The sequence below is a fragment of the Rhinatrema bivittatum genome, chromosome 11, assembly GCF_901001135.1.
Source record: "Rhinatrema bivittatum chromosome 11, aRhiBiv1.1, whole genome shotgun sequence".
Taxonomy (NCBI): Eukaryota; Metazoa; Chordata; class Amphibia; order Gymnophiona; family Rhinatrematidae; genus Rhinatrema; species Rhinatrema bivittatum.
In genome coordinates, this window is record NC_042625.1 from 54,545,392 (window position 1) to 54,564,070 (window position 18,679).

At 43.5% G+C, this 18,679-nt stretch overlaps 1 protein-coding gene across 4 annotated transcripts in view; it reads left to right on the forward strand.

The window, feature by feature from the left end:
• The window catches only part of PXN (paxillin), a 100,287-nt gene that overhangs the window by 42,704 nt on the left and 38,904 nt on the right, over positions 1-18,679 (forward strand). For 3 of the 4 annotated variants that reach the window (XM_029619613.1, XM_029619615.1, XM_029619616.1), the window contains exons 1-4: positions 3,145-3,235; positions 6,250-6,476; positions 8,603-8,715; positions 13,758-13,897. In XM_029619613.1, the coding sequence (XP_029475473.1) occupies positions 3,160-3,235; positions 6,250-6,476; positions 8,603-8,715; positions 13,758-13,897 (556 nt within the window). In that variant the 5' untranslated portion in view covers positions 3,145-3,159. Of the gene's footprint in view, positions 1-3,144; positions 3,236-6,249; positions 6,477-8,602; positions 8,716-13,757; positions 13,898-18,679 lie in introns of those variants that run through there. The other variant, XM_029619614.1, reaches the window with a different exon arrangement.

Consider the following 18,679-nt stretch of genomic DNA (forward strand, 5'->3'; position numbering starts at 1 on the left):
TCTAAAGTCCTTCGTAAGGGAACATGTTACCTGAATATGCCTTCTGTGCAGAAAGATTTAAAATAAAGAAAATAAAGAATAATATCCAATACTGTACTAAGCTTTGAAATTAGCATTGATGAGCAGCTCTGGTGGGAAAGTTTGAAAGACTATTGAATGCCTTTTTTTCCCTTGGGGCTTTGGTGATCAAGTAACTAAAACACTCAGCATCAGCCTTAGGAGTTCATGTTAGAATGGAAAAAGAGCAAGTTATAGATATGTTGGATGTTTTTCCGACTAGTAGACCCTGAAACTATGCATTGTTATAGTAATTAAAGAATCAGGGATGAGGTAATGGGCACCAAAGAAAAGAAGGATCTTAGTATGGTGATATCTGATGAGCTCAAGGTCACAAAACAGTATGACAAGGAAATGGCAAGAACCAGAAAAATACTAAGGTGAATAGAGTGGGGCATCAACAGTAGGAATGAGAAGTGGCTAATGCTTCCATACAATTCATTGTTTAGTTTTTGTCCAGTTCTGGAAGCCTCATTTCCAAAAAGGATAAAAACAGAACTTGCTTTTTATTAAGTTTAAGTGCATGACAGATGTAAAGTGAGAATCTCTATTAAATTTGAACGTCAATAGTTTGATTTAGCATCACAACTTCTTAAGTGAGATCCCATCACTTAATGAGCCTTTGCATATAAAATCTGACATTAACAAAACTGGTGACTTTGTGAGATGCTCAAGGGGGCCACCAATAGGAGCCTGCAACAAAAATACTAAAGGCTGGGGGCAGTGCTGTATGCTACCATGCAGAGCACCTGAATTCACTTCCAAGCTCTGGTAGGACTAGGGATTATGCAGAGAAAGTGTTCCCAGCCTCTGGGAGGAGAGAGTCCCAGGCATTGTGCAATGTTGACACCTAGTGGCTGGATTTAGGGCCCATAATTGCAGGATTCTAGAAGGAGCCTTGATGCTTGGTCCTAGCTAGGGACTCTCTCTGCAGTGACTGAAGAGAGAGAAAAAGAGGAAAAATCCCTGGGCAGTTGCAAATGATACTGGATCTCAACTCTGGTTCTGATTGAGCTAGAAGCCCAAAGGAGCAGGAGGAAACTACCAGCTGCCCCCTCCCCCAAAAAATAGAAGTGCTAAAGGCCACTGGCAGGAGCAGGAGAAAGCATCTGTGGGAGAGGCCCAAAGGGCTCTTGCGAACAGAAGCCAGCAGCCAGTGGTAGCAGTGAAATAATAATTGAGAAAAGAAAAGAAGGTTGTAGATAGAGGGTAGTTGAGGAGAGGAGAAAGAAAGTTGTGGAGGGAGGAGGGTATCATTTGCATTTGAGGAAATATTTATTTGAAAATCTCCATACGGGAGAATAGGGCTTGTCTTATGGTGACAGGAAGTTCCAGTGCAAAAGGGTGAAAGCAGGCAACCTCAAGAACATAATATAAGAAAGGCCAAGCTGGATCAGACAAATAGTCCTTCTAGTCCAGCATCCTGGCCTCAGACGCCCAACAGACTCAGACCAGAGCTCATCTAAGTGCTCCCTATAGAGATCTTTATTGTATTTTTTACTGTTTTATTATGGCTTTAATTTATTGTGATGTAAACCAAGGCTGGGGAGGGAGGTGGGGTATCAAATTTAAGGGGCAAAATTAGTAAGGCTGCTTTTACCTATAGGCATAAACACACAAGGCTCTGCCATGATGATTCTATTGGCAAGTGCTCCGAATCTCAGACAGCAGAGAACAGCACTCTGATCTCTGCTCCAGCCCCCTTCTCTCCCTAGAAGAATCCAAAGCATAGGGTGAGGGGTAGGTGAGCTTGGAGACGCAGAGCATATAATGGAAGGCAAAGAAGAGCCCTCTGCTTCTTAATCCAGCCCCTCATTTCTTCTTGTTCCTCCTCCTCTCCCCTCTGTCTGCAGGGAACAGGAACTGGGTGGCATGGGCGGGGAGGGTGAAGCTGAAGTGGATAGCAGAACAGAGTTTTTGTCTGCATATTTCTATTTCTAATTTGTGATCCCTTATTGTGTATTTGCTGAGGGCCTGTGTTCTGTATGTGTGACCGAGTGAGATATTCTGCTAGAGTGTAGCTTCTCTGTAGGGATTTATAGTAGTTCAGCCTGTTCTGTTTTCCCACTGGATGGTATGTTGGTGTTTTAGGACCAGGTGAAATGTTGGCAGTGTTGCCTTTTCATACAGGATTGTTGCTGTTTGAGTTCTGGGAATTAGTGCTGATTTGGTTTGTCAGATTTGCTCTTTAGGTTCTGAGTGACGTTTTGCTGGGTTTTGTTACTTCATAAACTGCCTGATAATGAAGGGACTTTGTGTCACTGTTACTGAATTGACATTATAATTTGTATGTTATTCCTATAAGTAGTAAGGGAAAATCATTCTAGTTCAGCCCAGCCAGCTATTTTAGAGATTACATTCAACCAGTGGAGTATGAATTTGTTATAATTGATAAACGAAACAAAATCTTAGGAGGCCCTATGGGCTTGAAAATTAATTGTGAGGGTAATGTGCAAGACTAAAGGACCTAGGGAAGTGGCTCTCAAACCTGTCTTGGGGACTCTCAGCTAGTCATATTTTCAGGATACTGCAATGAATGTATTATGGGTCAAGGCTGGGGCTGCCTCAGGGTCTGTGGGTGTGTGTTGCCTCACAGGCCCCATGCTGATTTTATATTAAAGTTTCTGCAGCTATTGCTGCTGCTGCTGGACAAAGAGCTACAGCATTGCAGCCCAAGGAGCGTATGAGGGATGAAAGAGAAAGGAGAGGAGAGGGGCTGCCCCTGGACAGGGGCAAAGGGGGGAGCCAAAGGGGACCGCTGCTGGGCTGGAGGAGAGCAGAGAGAGAGGGGGCTGCTGCTATTACTAGGCAGAGGGTTGGTGGTGGAGAGGGGACTGCTATTGGGAAGAGGATTGGTGAGGATGTCGTGGTGAAGAAGGAATTACTGGTGCCATCTACAGAGAGGAATACCAATCGTCAAGAATTGCCAGTGCAGAGTACGTTGGAGCCAGCCGCCATTACAACACTTCAGCTTTACCACCAGCTCTAGTGAGGAAAAGCATCTCCTCCAACTCCAGCTCAAAGGGTCCTCCAACCAGTAGAAACCCAATTATCAGAGCTAGTGAAGAACTGCTGTGCCTCCTTAACACCTGAAGACGTGCGATGGAGGTTAGAGCCTGTACTGTCCAAGATGAAGGACATTTTCCGCATAGTGGAGTTGCCTCTTGTTATTTGAAAGGTAAATAACCGTTCTTTGGTTACCTACTCCACTCTGTTCATGATTTTGTAGACCTCAATCCTATCTCCTCTCCAAGCTGAAGAATCCTAACTTATTTAGCCTTTCTTCATAAGGGAGCTCTTCCAACCCCTTAACCATTTTTGTCGGCTTTCTTTGCACCTTTTCTAATTTCGCTATATCCTTTTTGAAATGGGGTGAACAGAATTGGTAGAGACTGGACCGCTCTACTTCAGATTCTGGGCTCCCAGCAGCATTAATATATTTGGTGCCTGGGCCACCGGGCACTTGGGAAATTTCCAGCCTTGCCCTGGGTGTTTTAAATGAAGTTCCCTGTACGTACCCAGATCAGCCCAGACTCCTGGGTTTTAACTCCCCTCCAGCAGGCGGAGACAGAAATTTTTTACCTCCTCTGAGCCTTCGAGAGAGTGACGCTATCTTTGTTGGTGAATAACATGAGGGGTTTGGAGTGGGTATAAGTTAGGTGGATTTGAGGAGGGGCGTTGGATCATTTCATACTATGTGAGGAATGGCTGAACTATCTTGTTTCCAAGTCATTCTTTTTTTTTTTTTCACTGAATTGTTCCCTGTTGCTGGCAAATGTATCTACTCCCCCCCCTGCCACCCCCATCTCAGAAACTCTTGCCTTATTTTGTATGTTAGAGACTTTGGGAAATATTTCTTAATAACTTCCTCCTTAGGGTGACATTTCAGCTTCTCGTTTCAGGAACTTTGAAGCAGTTTCTGCAAAAGGAGCTTGTAACTGTTACTGGAGCTTGAAATTGTGTCTCCATCCAGGAAGTAGCAACTCATTCTGTATGGCGAAGTATTTTATACTGAGAAAGGCAGGAAGGAGAGAATGCAACAGAGGGTGACGAGCATGGCGGGTTTGAAAGAGATTTGGTTTTTCCTTGTCTGGCTAATAATTGTTTAAGGACTTATCAAAATGGCTTTTAAATCCAGCTTTGCTAGATGCCTTGACCACATCCTCTGGCAACAAATTCCACACTTAATTGTGCACTGAGTGAAAAAATATTTTCTCCAGTTTGTTTAAAATCTGCTACCTGCTAGTTTCATGGCAAGTCCCGTAGTTCTGGTAACATTTGAAAGGGTTAATAATGGTTTCCTATTTGCCTGTTCCTCCCCATTTATGATTTTATTATCGTCTTTGAATGGGGATTGAATCTGCTCTTCTCCAAGCTCAATATCCCTAATCTGTTTATCCTTTCTTCATAAGGAGCCATTCCATCCCCTTTAGCATTCTTTTTGCCCTTCTCTGTACCTTTTCTAGTTCTGCTGTGTCTTTCTTGAGATGGGGTGACCAGAACTGCACACAATACTCAGTGTGTGGTCACACCATAATTCACATAAAATAGGAAGCAAAACATGTATCTATTTATTTATTTATTTATTTTATTTATTTATTAGATCTTATATACACTCGGATTCCATTGCAGTTGACTATAAAAATCAAGCGGAAAACCATCGAAGGCTAGGGCTTTTCTTTGGAGCCAAAGTCTTGATAGCTTTTACAAACTCAGATCCAGTATCAGATGTATAAGAGCCTCCTGGAGTTCAGCCGGGACCACAATCTTATTTAATGGTTGATAAAAGTCCTGCAGAAGGGTCTAATTTTATTTTATTTATACAATTTTAGACATTTTGGGGCAGTACAAAATGTTTACATGAGTGAACTCATGTTTAGTATGTAGAAATGCAATCTGAATATTGCTGCTCTTTTCAGCTCATATATGTTTCCTGCAGAAGGAGAGGTACTTGTTAGGTTGGGTGAGAATAATCCAATCTTGACATGTAATTTCTGGCATGCACTTTGTACCCATGTTGTGGGTACCAGTGGGGTTTTCAGAGGAACTCTGTAAGGATTGCATGTTCTATAGGAAGGGGAATGGAGGAATAGCCTAATGGTTAGAGTAGTAAGCTAAGAGCCAGGGTTCAAATTCTGCTGCTCCTTCTGATGTTGGGCTCCCTCATGCACCCTTCATTAGCTCAGGTACGCACTTAGGGGCTGATGCAGTAAGAGTTTTCAGCAGAGCACACGATGTTACCTTCAAATGTGCGCTCATTTTTTTGTGCACAAATATTACTCCCGATGCAGCAAGGACTTTTGTGCACAAAGTGTGTGTGTAAAATTGTGCATCATGCTCAGCGCCCTCGCATGGAAATCCCATGCAAATGAAGACATTAACTATTACCCCCTGCCATGCAGAGAGATGTGCTGGCTTAACTCAAGTTTTCTTAGCGCTGGAAATTTTACTCCTGGTCAGAGGTGGAGTAATTTTTCCAGTCATTGTGTCAGTCTATGGGCAGAAGCTGAAGTTCCAACACCGGGACCTGTAAATGAGATTTATGTGCAGAAAACATGTTTTGTATAAACAAAACATACAATCTGTACATAAAGATGCTTTATGTGCACAAAAAGTGCTTTCTGCGCTGAAATCAAGTTTTATGTGCACAAAACATGAGTTTTGTGCACATAAATCACTGCTGAGAGATTCTCCCGCTCCCCCGATTTTAAAATGTGTGTTCAGCCTCTGCTAGGCTCTCCTTTTCACTTGTGTTTGTGCACGTATTTTCCAGTTAGCGCGTTGTTTTAATTCCCAATACATTAGCATACCATTAGCTTACTGCATTGGGAGTTTAAAAAAAAAATTGTAACCTTTGTGTTAAGAAACTGTTCTGAATTTCAGTGCACGGTTTTAAGCCAGACATTATTGCAACAGCCCCTTAGATTGTGAGCCCTCTGGGGACAGGGAAATGTCTACAGTACCTGAATGTAATCCGCTTTGAAGTGTCACAAAAGGCGGAATATAAATAAGTTATTATTGAGGCTCATTATTGTCCTCTTGGTGTATGATTTTGGCAGAACTTGTACAAATTGTCATGTCAATAGAGGGCTGATTGTGCAAGAGATATCTGCTGTTTCTTAATGCTGGGAGACATGCACTTTCTACCGTCCTCCCCACCCTTCATTTATATATACAGATGTCTTATTGCAGATGCACTACTGGCAGACCTAGAATCCACAACGTCGCACATTTCCAAGCGCCCCGTGTTTCTCTCTGAGGAGACCACATATTCCTATCCAACTGGGAACCATACATACCAGGAGGTCTTGGTACCACCCCCAGTGCCGCCACCACCTTCCAGCGAAGCATTGAATGGCACCGTGATTGACCCTCTGGATCAGTGGCAGAATGGTATCTCTCGATATATGCACCAGCAGGTGAGACAACCGATGTCAATTTTACCTGGGCTGTGCCCCCCAATACCTTTCTTATTTATTTATTTATTTATTTATTTATTTATTTATTTATTTGTTTAAAAGTGTTTGTATACCGCTTTTACAAATAAACATTTATTTGTTTTGTGTCCCTGTTCCCTTTCTCCCTGCCTCTTTCCATCTTGCCTGGCTTTAGGCAGTCTGTGATAAGGCAACCCCCATCTGGTACTGAAGGCACGTGTGAGATTCCTGAGATGTACAAAGGGTCCTGGAAGCTCTCAACACTTTCCCCCCTATTTCGGCTCTGTCTCACAATGTTTTCCACTTCCATTAATTCTCTTTGTTTCTCCCTTTCTCTTTTCTGATTGTTCATTTCAGAGAACTTTATTGATGTACACATACTACAGAAGTTAGTATGTGATTCATTTGAAATGAATATTGTATAAGAATGAATGAATATTGCATGTTGTGCTGCTTCAGTGTATTTTGCAGTTGCTATTCCTTACTCTTTCTTTCTACCTCACTAATAGTTACCTTACAGGTGAATTTTCAAAGGAGTTACTTGCGTAAATGTAATATATTATTGTAGCAATTTTCAAAAGTAATTTATATGAGTAACGTGCACTTTCACGTGTAAAACCTTTTGATATTTCAACGGCATGTATTGTAGCAATTTTCAAAAGCCCACTTATGTGCATAAAGTGCATTTACACACGTGAAACCCATTTTTAAAAGTGCAAATGCTTTTGAAAATCAGGCCCTAATAGTTTTCATTTTTTTGTTTCACATATAGTGCCAAGCACTTCTCTGCTCTGTTCTATTGTATATGCTTGTTGCTCCAGTCCCTCAGTGCTGCTCAATTACCATGTGGCCAAGAGAGCAAGAGCCATATGTGGCTCCTGAGCCACAGGTTGACCACCCTGCATAAGGGCCTCCTCTCACCCTGATCTATAGAGCAGACACTGGGGTCAGGAATTAAGCATGAGATGGATACTGTGTGGTAATATGCTCTTACCTGCTTGTCAGGCATTCGTAACATTTCAGGGCTGTCTTGGCACCATCTGCTAGGAAGAAGAGAATATAGACTGCACGGAGGAGAGGAAGAACTGCATATCTCATGGCCACCAGAAAATTCCCTCTCATCCTTTATCTCTCACTGCGATCATCATTCCCTCTGTAGAACTCTTCTCCCTGCTCTCTGCACCATCCCAGGTGTCGTAACTCCCCTCGAAAAAACAGGAACTCTTCTCTGTTGCCCCTGCTTGTGCAAAGAGCTGATTCATGGTTACTGTTTTTGAAATTCACAAGTTGTGCAGTACGTGCAGCCTGTGCATTTCAGAAGCAGCAACCACAGCAGGGTTGGGATTCCACTGCACTTGGGAGAGGAGGAAGATGAGTGACTGAGGAGAAGTGGAAAGCTGAAAGGAAGGAATGAGAAGTGGGGTAAAAGAGATGGAAGGGAGAGAGGTCAGGGCTAAAGATAGAGAGAGATGGGAAATGAAAAGACTGCCAGGGGAGATAATTTGATGGATGATTACCCTCCTATTGTCTAGTAATCCTTGAGTATATTTATAAGGCCTGCCATCACACATATTCTGAAGAACAATGAACCACGTATGAACGTGAATGCCAATTTTTATGATATGTGTTAACCCTCATAAATGAGCAAAAGGCACAGATGCAAATGCGTTTTGAAAATTGACCACTTATGATGATGCAATTTTTTGTTGCAAAGTGTAACAAAAGCCTCCACGTATTTAATCACGGGGTTTGACACGTAATAAATGTATATGGCACCATTTAAAGCGATTTGCTATTATAACCCCATCATAGATTTTAAGACACTTATCATTTAAGGTAGCGCAAAAGCGTTTGATACATCGGCTCTATGACGCCCGACACAGCGCGTGTTTCGAGATCTTCATCAGGGGGTGTCTTAGCTGGAGGTTTTTCTTGCTACTACTGTGTGGCTACTACGGCTGTAGCCACACAGTAGTAGCCGCATAGTTTTCCAGTTTCTTCATTTCATATCACACATATTCTGCCATTCTGATGTTTGGTCTGATGTGAGGTGCTAATTTCTCATACTTTCATCCATAGTCATTCGTTTTCTGGCTTTGCTTCTTTAGCCTCAGTCTCAATCCTTGCTGTGCAACTCTACCAAAAGTAGTAGTGTCCCAGTTCCTGACGTGAGCACTGATCCTTCTGTGTTACGAGCTAGTGATGAAGAACATGTGTACAGGTATGTGCAATGTATCAAGGTGGAGCTGAACCAGATATATTGGAAAGAATAGGATTATCTGTAGATGAATAAGTGTCTAAAGGATTCTGAGAAGGAAGTGCAGGCAGTTTTCTTCTGTGATTTACAAACTGCTTACAGTGTAAAATTAAACATCTACCTGAATGTGACTTGATGTTGCTCAAAGAACAGTTTAAAGGACTAGACAACAGCATGAACGGATATGTGTAAAACTTTAGTACAGTGGTCCCCAAACCTGTCCTGGAGTGCCACCAGCCAGTCGGGTTTTTGGGATATCCACAATGAATATGCATGAGAGAAAATTTGCATGTTACGGAGGCAGTGCATGCAAATTTTCTCTCATGCATATTCATTGAGGATATCCCAAAAACCCGACTGGCTGGTGGCCCTCCAGGACAGGTTTGGGGACCACTGCTTTAGTATCACAGCAAAATAATGTGCGGCAAACAATTAAACTGGACAATACCACTTTAACCGGAACACTAATATTTTAATGTGTGCACACAACAATAGTTCACAGAGCTTAAATTGTGGAGTACAAGGCAAGTAATCATACGGGGCTCCATATGATTTCTTGCCTTATACTCCACAATTTAAGTTCTGTGCACTATTGTTGTGTGCACACAGTGTTCGGTTAAAGTGATATTGTCCAGTTTAATTGTTTGCTGCACATTATTTTGCTGTGATTCATTTAAATGTGTGCCTTTTACTCCGCCCCCTTTGTAAAACTTTAGTATGACAGATGGAGAAAGAAGACACTATGTATGAATACAATATTAGTACCAACTAGGGATATAAAACTCTCTGCTATGCACCTTTAGAGAGCACTTCTTCATGTGTCTCGTGATTTAGCTTACTGTATCAGTCAAGTTTCCTGTAATAGTTATTCTGCCCGCCAGTTGATGACATGAGGTTAATTTTGGATAATCTGTGCAGTGTAACTGAAAGCGACTACAAACTTTCTTTCACATGGAGAAGAAAGACTTATTTGAGGAATCGGGGGTATGGAAGGATTGAGGATCTAGATAGTGAGGGAAGGAGAGAATGCAAAGGTGTTTGAATAACAGAAAAGTGTGGCATGGAACATATCCATCAGGTAGGTTGAAGGTTTTGTGTGTGGTGTTTATAACTAGACATAAAGGAGATGAGCTAGGCATTTATTGAGAGGGTAGCTGTGCATGTGGAGCCAGGCATCTGGAATGTTTGAAATGGGGCATGGTGAAATGCGGATCTCCATGTTTGATGTGATTCCTTGTTCCCTGTACATACCCAGATCAGTCCATACTCCTGGGTTTTGCACCCCCTCTAGCAGATGGAGACAGAAGTTTTAAAAAGAAAACTCCGCCTTATATAGGATGGTGCCATCTACAGTCTGGCAGTATTCTTCTGTCTCTAGGAGATTGTGGAGGGGCAAAGCCTACAGTCTGTGCCTTTATAGTATAGTTAGCTTAAAAAAAAAATATATATATATATATATAAATAGGTTAGTAGGGACAAAACTGACCTTGCGGCAGGAGACAGTCTTCGGCCTCCCAGGGGGTTGCTAGGTCCTGAGGGGACCATCCTCCCTGGTTTCAGAGGCAGCTGGTGTGGAGGGTTGAAGACCCGATTGCCAGCTCAGAAAGATACTAGGGGTGATACCGGGGAGCCCGGCTCACTCCTCCCAGTAGGTCCAGGACCCGGAGGCTAGCGGGCAAGTTTTTACTGTAAAAAAAAAAAAAAGAACTCAAATTTTATTTTTTGGTTTTACTTCTGTCTCGACTCTCCCTTTCCTTCCGATCGCGTTGGGTGCCCTCTCATGCCGTTTCGCCACTATTTCGTCGGGGTTCGGGGTATTTTTTTTTGTTTTTTTGTGGTTTTTATTCCCCAGCAAATGTCGTGGTGAACCGTGTGTCGGGTGTGTGGCGCTGCATGAGTGCACCTCTCGCAGGAAGGCCTGTGTTCTAATTGCTTCTCGGGGGGAGAGGGAGCCTCCACGACCCCAGTGAGGGTCGTTGTCAGGGTCTAGACTGTCTCTGGAGCATTTGGGGAGGTACAGCCCCCGTCTCTCGGCCCGTTCCCATGGAGCGAGGGAACGGGCACCATTTTGGATTCGCTAGTGTGAGCATCTTCGGCGGAGCTTACAGCACAAGGGGAGCACAATCTCCCGCCGAATTTATCTCCGCAAAGGGCAGTCCCTGAGGGGGGGACAAGGCCGGTGGGCCTGGCTCACAAGATGCTGGGGATGTCCCTGTGGGGGATACAGATGATTCTTCCTTGGCATCTTCTTTTTCTTTTGACTTTGTACTATTGATGCATAGGGCCTTTAAGGCCCAGAAGGCAGGTAAGAAGAGGCCCCTCGCTTCGGATCCACAAGCCAGGCCTAAGAAGCGCTCTAGGTACGCTCAGGACACGGGCCATCCTCCCTTGCAGCGACACTGCAATTTGCGGACCCCTCTGGCTGTTTCATATACTTCCTCTGAGGATCTGGAGGATCGAGAGTTACCTTCCCAGCCCCCAAGGGGGGTTGAAGGGGACACCGACCAGCTACAGGGGGGTCTCATGGAGCGGAAGGAGACGACCCGATGGTGCTCCGGCTTTTTCGAAGAGCTGGGTCCTTTCATTCCGGTTATTTTAGCGGAATTAAGTATTGAGGTTCCCCAGGAAGAGTCCCGGCTAGGGTCTACAGATCCGGTGATGTTGGGTCTGCAGGGACCTCCTTCGTTATTCACTTTTCATTTTTCGGCCACAGATTTGCTTTTCAAGGAATGGGACACCTCGGACTTGGGTCTGAAGGTGTCCAAGGTGATGGATAAACTATACCCTCTGCCGGAGGAGGCTTTGGACCTGTTGCGAGTTCCCAAGGTGGAAGCAGCAGTCTCTGCTGTTACCAAAAAGACCACCATTCTGGTCACGGGCGCGATGGCCCTCAAGGACTTGCAGGATCGCAAGTTGGAGATTCAGCTCAAGAAGATTTTTGAGGTCTCTGCGCTTGGGATCCATGCTGCAATGTGTAGCAATTTTTCTTTATGAGCAGGTCTTCATTGGGTGCAACAGCTACAGGTTAACGAGTCGCTATCAGAGATGGAAGCTCTCCAGGCGGGAAAACTTGAGGTTGTTATTACCCAGGGCAAGTCTTGCCTCACAAATCTGCTTCACTTTTTTGAAGGCGTTAATAAACATGTGGATAAAGGTGAACCGGTAGATGTAGTATACTTGGGTTTTCAGAAGGCGTTTGACAAAGTTCCTCATGAGAGGCTTCTAGGAAAAGTAAAAAGTCATGGGATAGGTGGCGATGTCCTTTCATGGATTGCAAACTGGCTAAAAGACAGGAAACAGAGAGTAGGATTAAATGGACAATTTTCTCAGTGGAAGGGAGAGGACAGTGGAGTGCCTCAGGGATCTGTATTGGGACCCTTACTTTTCAATATATTTATAAATGATCTGGAAAGAAATACGACGAGTGAGATAATCAAATTTGCAGATGACACAAAAATGTTCAGAGTAGTTAAATCACAAGCAGATTGTGATAAATTGCAGGAAGACCTTGTGAGACTGGAAAATTGGGCATCCAAAAGGCAGATGAAATTTAATGTGGATAAGTGCAAGGTGATGCGTATAGGGAAAAATAACCCATGCTATAATTACACAATGTTGCTGCGGCAGGCAAAAAAGTAAACAGACTGTTGGGAATTATTAGAAAGGGAATGGTGAATAAAACGGAAAATGTCATAATGCCTCTGTATCGCTCCATGGTGAGACCGCACCTTGAATACTGTGTATAATTCTGATCGCCGCATCTCAAAAAAGATATAATTGCGATGGAGAAGGTACAGAGAAGGGCTACCAAAATGATAAGGGGAATGGAACAGCTCCCCTATGAGGAAAGACTAAAGAGGTTATGACTTTTCAGCTTGGAGAAGAGGCGACTGAGGGGGGATATGATAGAGGTGTTTAAAATCATGAGAGGTCTAGAACGGGTAGATATGAATCGGTTATTTACTCTTTCGGATAGTAGAAAGACTAGGGGGCACTCCATGAAGTTAGCATGGGGCACATTTAAAACTAATCGGAGAAAGTTCTTTTTTATTCAACGCACAATTAAACTCTGGAATTTGTTGCCAGAGGATGTGGTTAGTGCAGTTAGTTTAGCTGTGTTTAAAAAAGGATTGGATAAGTTCTTGGAGGAGAAGTCCGTTACCAGCTATTAAGTTCACTTAGAGAAAATAGCCATTGCCATTAGCAATGGTAACATGGAATAGACTTAGTTTTTGGGTACTTGCCAGGTTCTTATGACCTGGATTGGCCACTGTTGGAAACAGGATGCTGGGCTTGATGGACCATTGGTCTGACCCAGTATGGCATTTTCTTATGTTCTTTTGTTCTTAATGTGCCAGGACAGCTTTAGTCTTGACTGAGAAGCACGCCGACCAGATCTGTGTCAGGATCCTGTCCCACTTTTGAACAGTATTCTGTGGACAAACAGTTACTGGAGCTTTCCCAGGCACTGGCTAGTTAAAGTAAACTTAATTGGCTAGTGTTAGTTGTATAATTCCTTTTTTTCCCCTTCCCCTCTGTCCCCTGCTTGTTGTCTGCAAGTTGTATTTTTCATGTTCAGTGTTCTTCCTTTTTCTTAATAAACAATTTAATTTATTAGCTCAGTGACCCACATAAGTAAGTCACTGGATGATCCCAGTATTTATAGGTGTTCTTTCTGAGAATTGTGTGAACCCTGGGTTTTATGAAGTTGCAGTGTGCCTAAAAACCACTAGGGGACAACTTGTGAGCAAGGCAGAACCTAGCTGGCAGGTGGCAGGTTGCCAACTTAGGGACACATTTACAGATGCATCTGGGGCCTGAGCAGTGCTTAGGACCCTCCTGAGTGGGCATGAGGGATAGGATTAAGGTATTACGTGACTTAGGCCATATATTTGGACAGAGAATCATTGTTTCCCTGAATTTGTTGTGCATGGTGTTCTGAGATGACTGTTTTGAGAAATATATTACCTGAAGAGAGTGTCTTTTTTTTTTTTTTTTAACTATAGTTTTCCCAACAAGCAGAAATCTGCAGAACCATCCCCAACCATGATTAACTCCTCATTGGGTAGTAACCTATCAGAACTGGATCGTTTGCTGTTAGAACTGAATGCTGTTCAGCAGAGTCCAACCAGCACCTTCCCCATAGGTAAGAAGAGACACTTCATCTGTTCAAGGGTGAGAGACTTACTGTGAAAGCCAAGATTCCAATTCTTCCCAGTGTGCGGGGTGTCTAAACTCCATCCTGAAATCTGAATCGAGACTGACCTGTTTAAACCTTAAAAAGGTTTTTTCTTTTAATTGCTGGTATTTAGCATTTTCTTGCAGCCCACAACAATTCCAGCTGCTTATGGATGCCAAAGAGGACATCTGTCACTTCCTCAGATCTGTTTGAGTCGTTTGATTCCTTTTCTTGTACCTCCTCAGCCTTTATCAGAGCTCAGTGTATGGTGTGGCTTAGAGTGTTAAGGAAGTTTTAATGATGGAATGTTTGGGTACTTAATGTATAGATCATGTACCCATGTGATTTAAGCCCAACTGGAGAATGGAATAATGGGTAATGTATACCTATGAGCCACACAGTACAGATTCACTCTGGAACCTTTCACACACTGGTCCAGATTCTAAGACTATGAGATAATGTACATAATGTAATTTTTTGATGGTAAATATGTATAATTAATTTTATAGAAACATAGAAATGACGACAGAAGAAGACCAAATGGCCCATCCAGTCTGCCTAGCAAGCTACGCTCTTTATCCATTTTTTTCCCCTTTTTTTCTCTCCCACCTGTTACTATTGGCTTCCAGTACCCTCCAACCTTAATTCCCCTTCACCCCACCACCAATTTAGAGAGCAGCGCCGTATCTGCATCCAAGTGAACGTCCAGCTCAATTAGGGGTAGCAATCGCTGTAACAAGCAGGCCACACCCTTACCCCATACTCTTACCCACCCCTGTTTTTATTTATTTATTTTTTTTGGAGATAGCAGCCCTCCATCCTTCCGCTCCGTGAAGGTGGAACACCAACTACTGGCCACTGGCATCCCGCTCCGTGAATGCCTCTGTGGCTACTGCCGCTCCGTGCAGTGTTTGAATGCCTCTGTGGCTACTGCCGCTCTGTGCAGTGTTTTGCTGCCTCCTCTTTATTCACGCCCTCTAGACTTGATGGATCCACAGTGTTTATCCCATGCCCTTTTGAAGTCGTTCACAGTTTTAGACTTCACCACTTCCTCCGGAAGGGCATTCCAGGCATCCACCACCCTTTCTGTGAAGAAATACTTCCTGACATTGGTTCTTAGTCTTCCTCCCTGGAGCCTCAGCTCGTGACCTCTGGTTCTGCTGATTTTTTTTTGACGGAAAAGGTTTGTTGTTTTCTTTGGATCATTAAAGTTTTTCAAGTATCTGAAAGTCTGAATCATATCACCCCTGCTCCTCCTTTCCTCCAGGGAGTACATATTTAGATTGTTCAATCTCTCCTCGTATGTCATCCGATGAAGACCCTCCACCTTCCTGGTCGCCCTTCTCTGTACCGCTTCCATCTTGTCCTTGTCTCTTTGGAGATACGGTCTCCAGAACTGAACACAGTACTCCCAGGTGAGGCCTCACCAAGGACCTGTACAAGGGGATAATCACTTCCCTTTTCTTACTCGATATTCCTCTCTCTACGTAGCCCAGCATTCTTCCGGCTTTTGCTTTTGCCTTGTCGCATTGTTTCGCAGACTTCATATCGTTAGACACTATCACCCCAAGGTCTCTCTCCTGCTCCGTGCACATCAGCCCTTCTCCCCCCATCGAATACAGTTCATTCGGATTTCCACTCCCCATATGCATGACTCTGCACTTCTTGGCATTGAATCTCAGCTGCCATATCTTCGACCACTCTTCCAGCTTTCTTAAATCCCGTCTCATTCTCTCCACTCCTTCCGGCATGTCCACTCTGTTGCAGATCTTAGTGTCATCCGCAAAAAGACAAACCTTACCTTCTATCCCGTCCACAATGTCGCTCACAAATATATTGAACAGGACCGGTCCCAACACCGATCCTTGTGGTACACCACTTAAAACTTCCCTCTCTTCAGAGAGAGCTCCATGAAGAGAGGGAGGTTTTAAGTGGTGTACCACAAGGATCGGTGTTGTACAAGTGGTGTACCACAAGGATCGGTATTTTCAAAGTTCAATTATTTAATACTATATTATATGCAGATAGTGCTTCTAACTACCCAATGACCTCTTTCTTACTGCTCCTTGAAGTGAAGTGTCTTGTAACATAGCCAAGAGTCCTTATCGCCTCTGCATGTCTCCTGGTCTTAGGTCCACCTCAGCATGGTTTAGTCTGTCTCATTCTGGTCACATCTGCGACTGAGCTGCTTACATCTGCTTTGGGCTGGATTTAGCTATCTGGTCATACCCCCAAGGCCTGGACATCTGCCCAAGTTTTATGCGTTGGGGCTGATGCCTCATGTTGTCTGGATACGCTGGGCTGAGTGTTTGCCAAATGTTTAGGTTCTATGGTGCTATTTTATGCAATCTAGGAGCAAGACTGCATGTCTTTCATCTCATTGGTTGGATCTGAGCATAAATCCAAACCCCTAAAATATCAGGGTGTGTGGGTTATTTAGGTCAAAAGAACACCAAAAGGCTCATCACATCATCACATGCTGTTTACCTCTTCTCACATGTGATGGGGGTGGGGGGGTCTTCATTGATTATTTCTTCTCTTAAAATACATATGATGCTTATATGATACTTCTTATTCTGCAGCTCTCATCAGTCGATCGATATCTGGCAAAGCTGAACCTTTTGGGCTTACCTCCAATCATGTCTTCATTCTTGTCGATACTTGCCAAGTTCCAAAAGGTTTTTGTTTGCCTTGCTAGTACAGGGTCCATCTGCTGTGCAACTGACATTTAAATGTTGTGAAATATTCTAAAAGGTCTAAATACTGGAAGAGTCTCTAGGCCTAGTTTCTCTGGTTATTGTATGTGTTAAAATGTCCATCATTTTTAAATATTAATTGTATCTATAGAATGCCCATTGCAGAAACTTAAAAGTTTTGCATTTTAAATGTCCATTTTTCCCTGCATTTGTAAGAGGCTTATATGGTAGGCCAAAAATAAAAATATCTACTTTCGACCATTCCTTGTGTTGTTTGGCAGAGCCCATTACCACCATCCATAAAGTTGATAGTTCACAAATCTGTTATACACGCCAAATTATGTTTTGCTAAGGTGAGGGTTGAGACCAGTGTCTGGAATTATGTATTGGTAATATGTACAGACTGTTAGGTCTCAGAGTGAGAGGAGCATACGGTTTCTTCAGGAGTTCTGCAGTGAGAGAGGCAGAAGAATAGAGCAGGTAGAATATTAGGAATGATTCAAAAAGGAATGGAGAATAAAACAGACAGTATCATATTGCCTCTGTATTGAGCCATGCGACCTCACCTTGAGTATTGAGATCAACTTTGGGAAAGATGGAATATCAAATGTTTTTACTTAGATAAGCTGAATTAGCCATGCTGTCTGGGTATGTCTTCCGTGCCACTAGGTGGCGGAGCTCTCTAAGTATAGTAAAGACTTTCAGCTGGGTGCTCCCTCTTATATCCTCTCTGATTCACCTCAGGCTCCTCGGTCAGTTTTTTTCCGCTCAGCAGTTGGCACGCGGAGCTCTGCTCTCCTGTGAGAGAAACTTCTGTGTAGTAAAAAAAAAAAAAAAAGGAAAGAAACCGTGAAAATCATCAGCACTTCTTTGAATTTAACAACAGATAGAAGAATGCCACGTCCTGGTTTCAAATTTTGATCTTGCGGCAAAATTATGTCTGCCACTGATGCCACAAATCTTGTTTCTTGTGTCTGGGACCCTCCCACGACCAAGTTAATTGTGCGGACTGCGGACGCATGTCCCCACGTGCCCAGCGTCAGCGAGCAGCAAAGATACAGTACCTTCAATCCAGGACTTTGGGTTCCTATGCACCATCTGAGGCTTTGGTAAGGTCGTCACCAGGACCAAAAAGAAGAAAAAGGTCTCCCTCATCGAGGAGAGCCTCCTCAGTTGAGTCCCCCAGGTCAGAACATCCATCGTTGCTTTACTGTGAAAAACCGGGGCACGGTGCCGGGGATGCGTCAGTGGGATCACAGACGCACTCGACACATCGACGGCCAGCAGTTAGACGCCTCCTCATATTTCGCCCACAACTCCTATCTGACCTGGAACAGTATCATCTAAATCCATAATTTCCATTGATGCATCAAGTCCTGGTCAACCTCAGCCGGCTCCAGGAAACGGTTCAGAAGATGTGTAATCCCTTTTCCTCTACAGCCAAATACGGAGCCAACAACAGGACCGTCCACTTCGGGTCTCATTACTCAAGCCACGACCCAAATTACCAACATTCTGTCTCAGTTTCTACAATCAGTAGAAAAATCAAATATTCCACCTCAACCTGCTAAATTACCAACAATTCCAGTGGTCCCTGTCACACCAGGTCCAGCACCCAAGGTCCATCCAGTACCACATTCATCCCCAATTGAATACGATACTGATTCCTCTGCAGACACTTGCATGAGTGTTATCCGTCTGACTCGGCAGAGATACCTCCAGAACCATCGTCACCCCCAGATTTATCTTATGCTCAATTTATAGAGAAGGTTGGTAAATTCTTAAATGTAGAAACCCATGTCAGGAAATGATGGGCATATTGAAGATTTTTTATGCCCCCACAGAACCGATAGCCCTACCTCAGCATTCTGTTCTCACACAGCTGATAGAGAAATCATGGGACACTCCACTATCTACACCACCAACATCCAGAAAGATTGATATGAAATATAAGATGAAAGATTCTCCCTTTCATGCTTCCATTCAGCTTCCGCATAACTCTGTCATTGTTGAGTCTGCGATGCAGAAGGCACGAAAATCTTGTATTCATTCA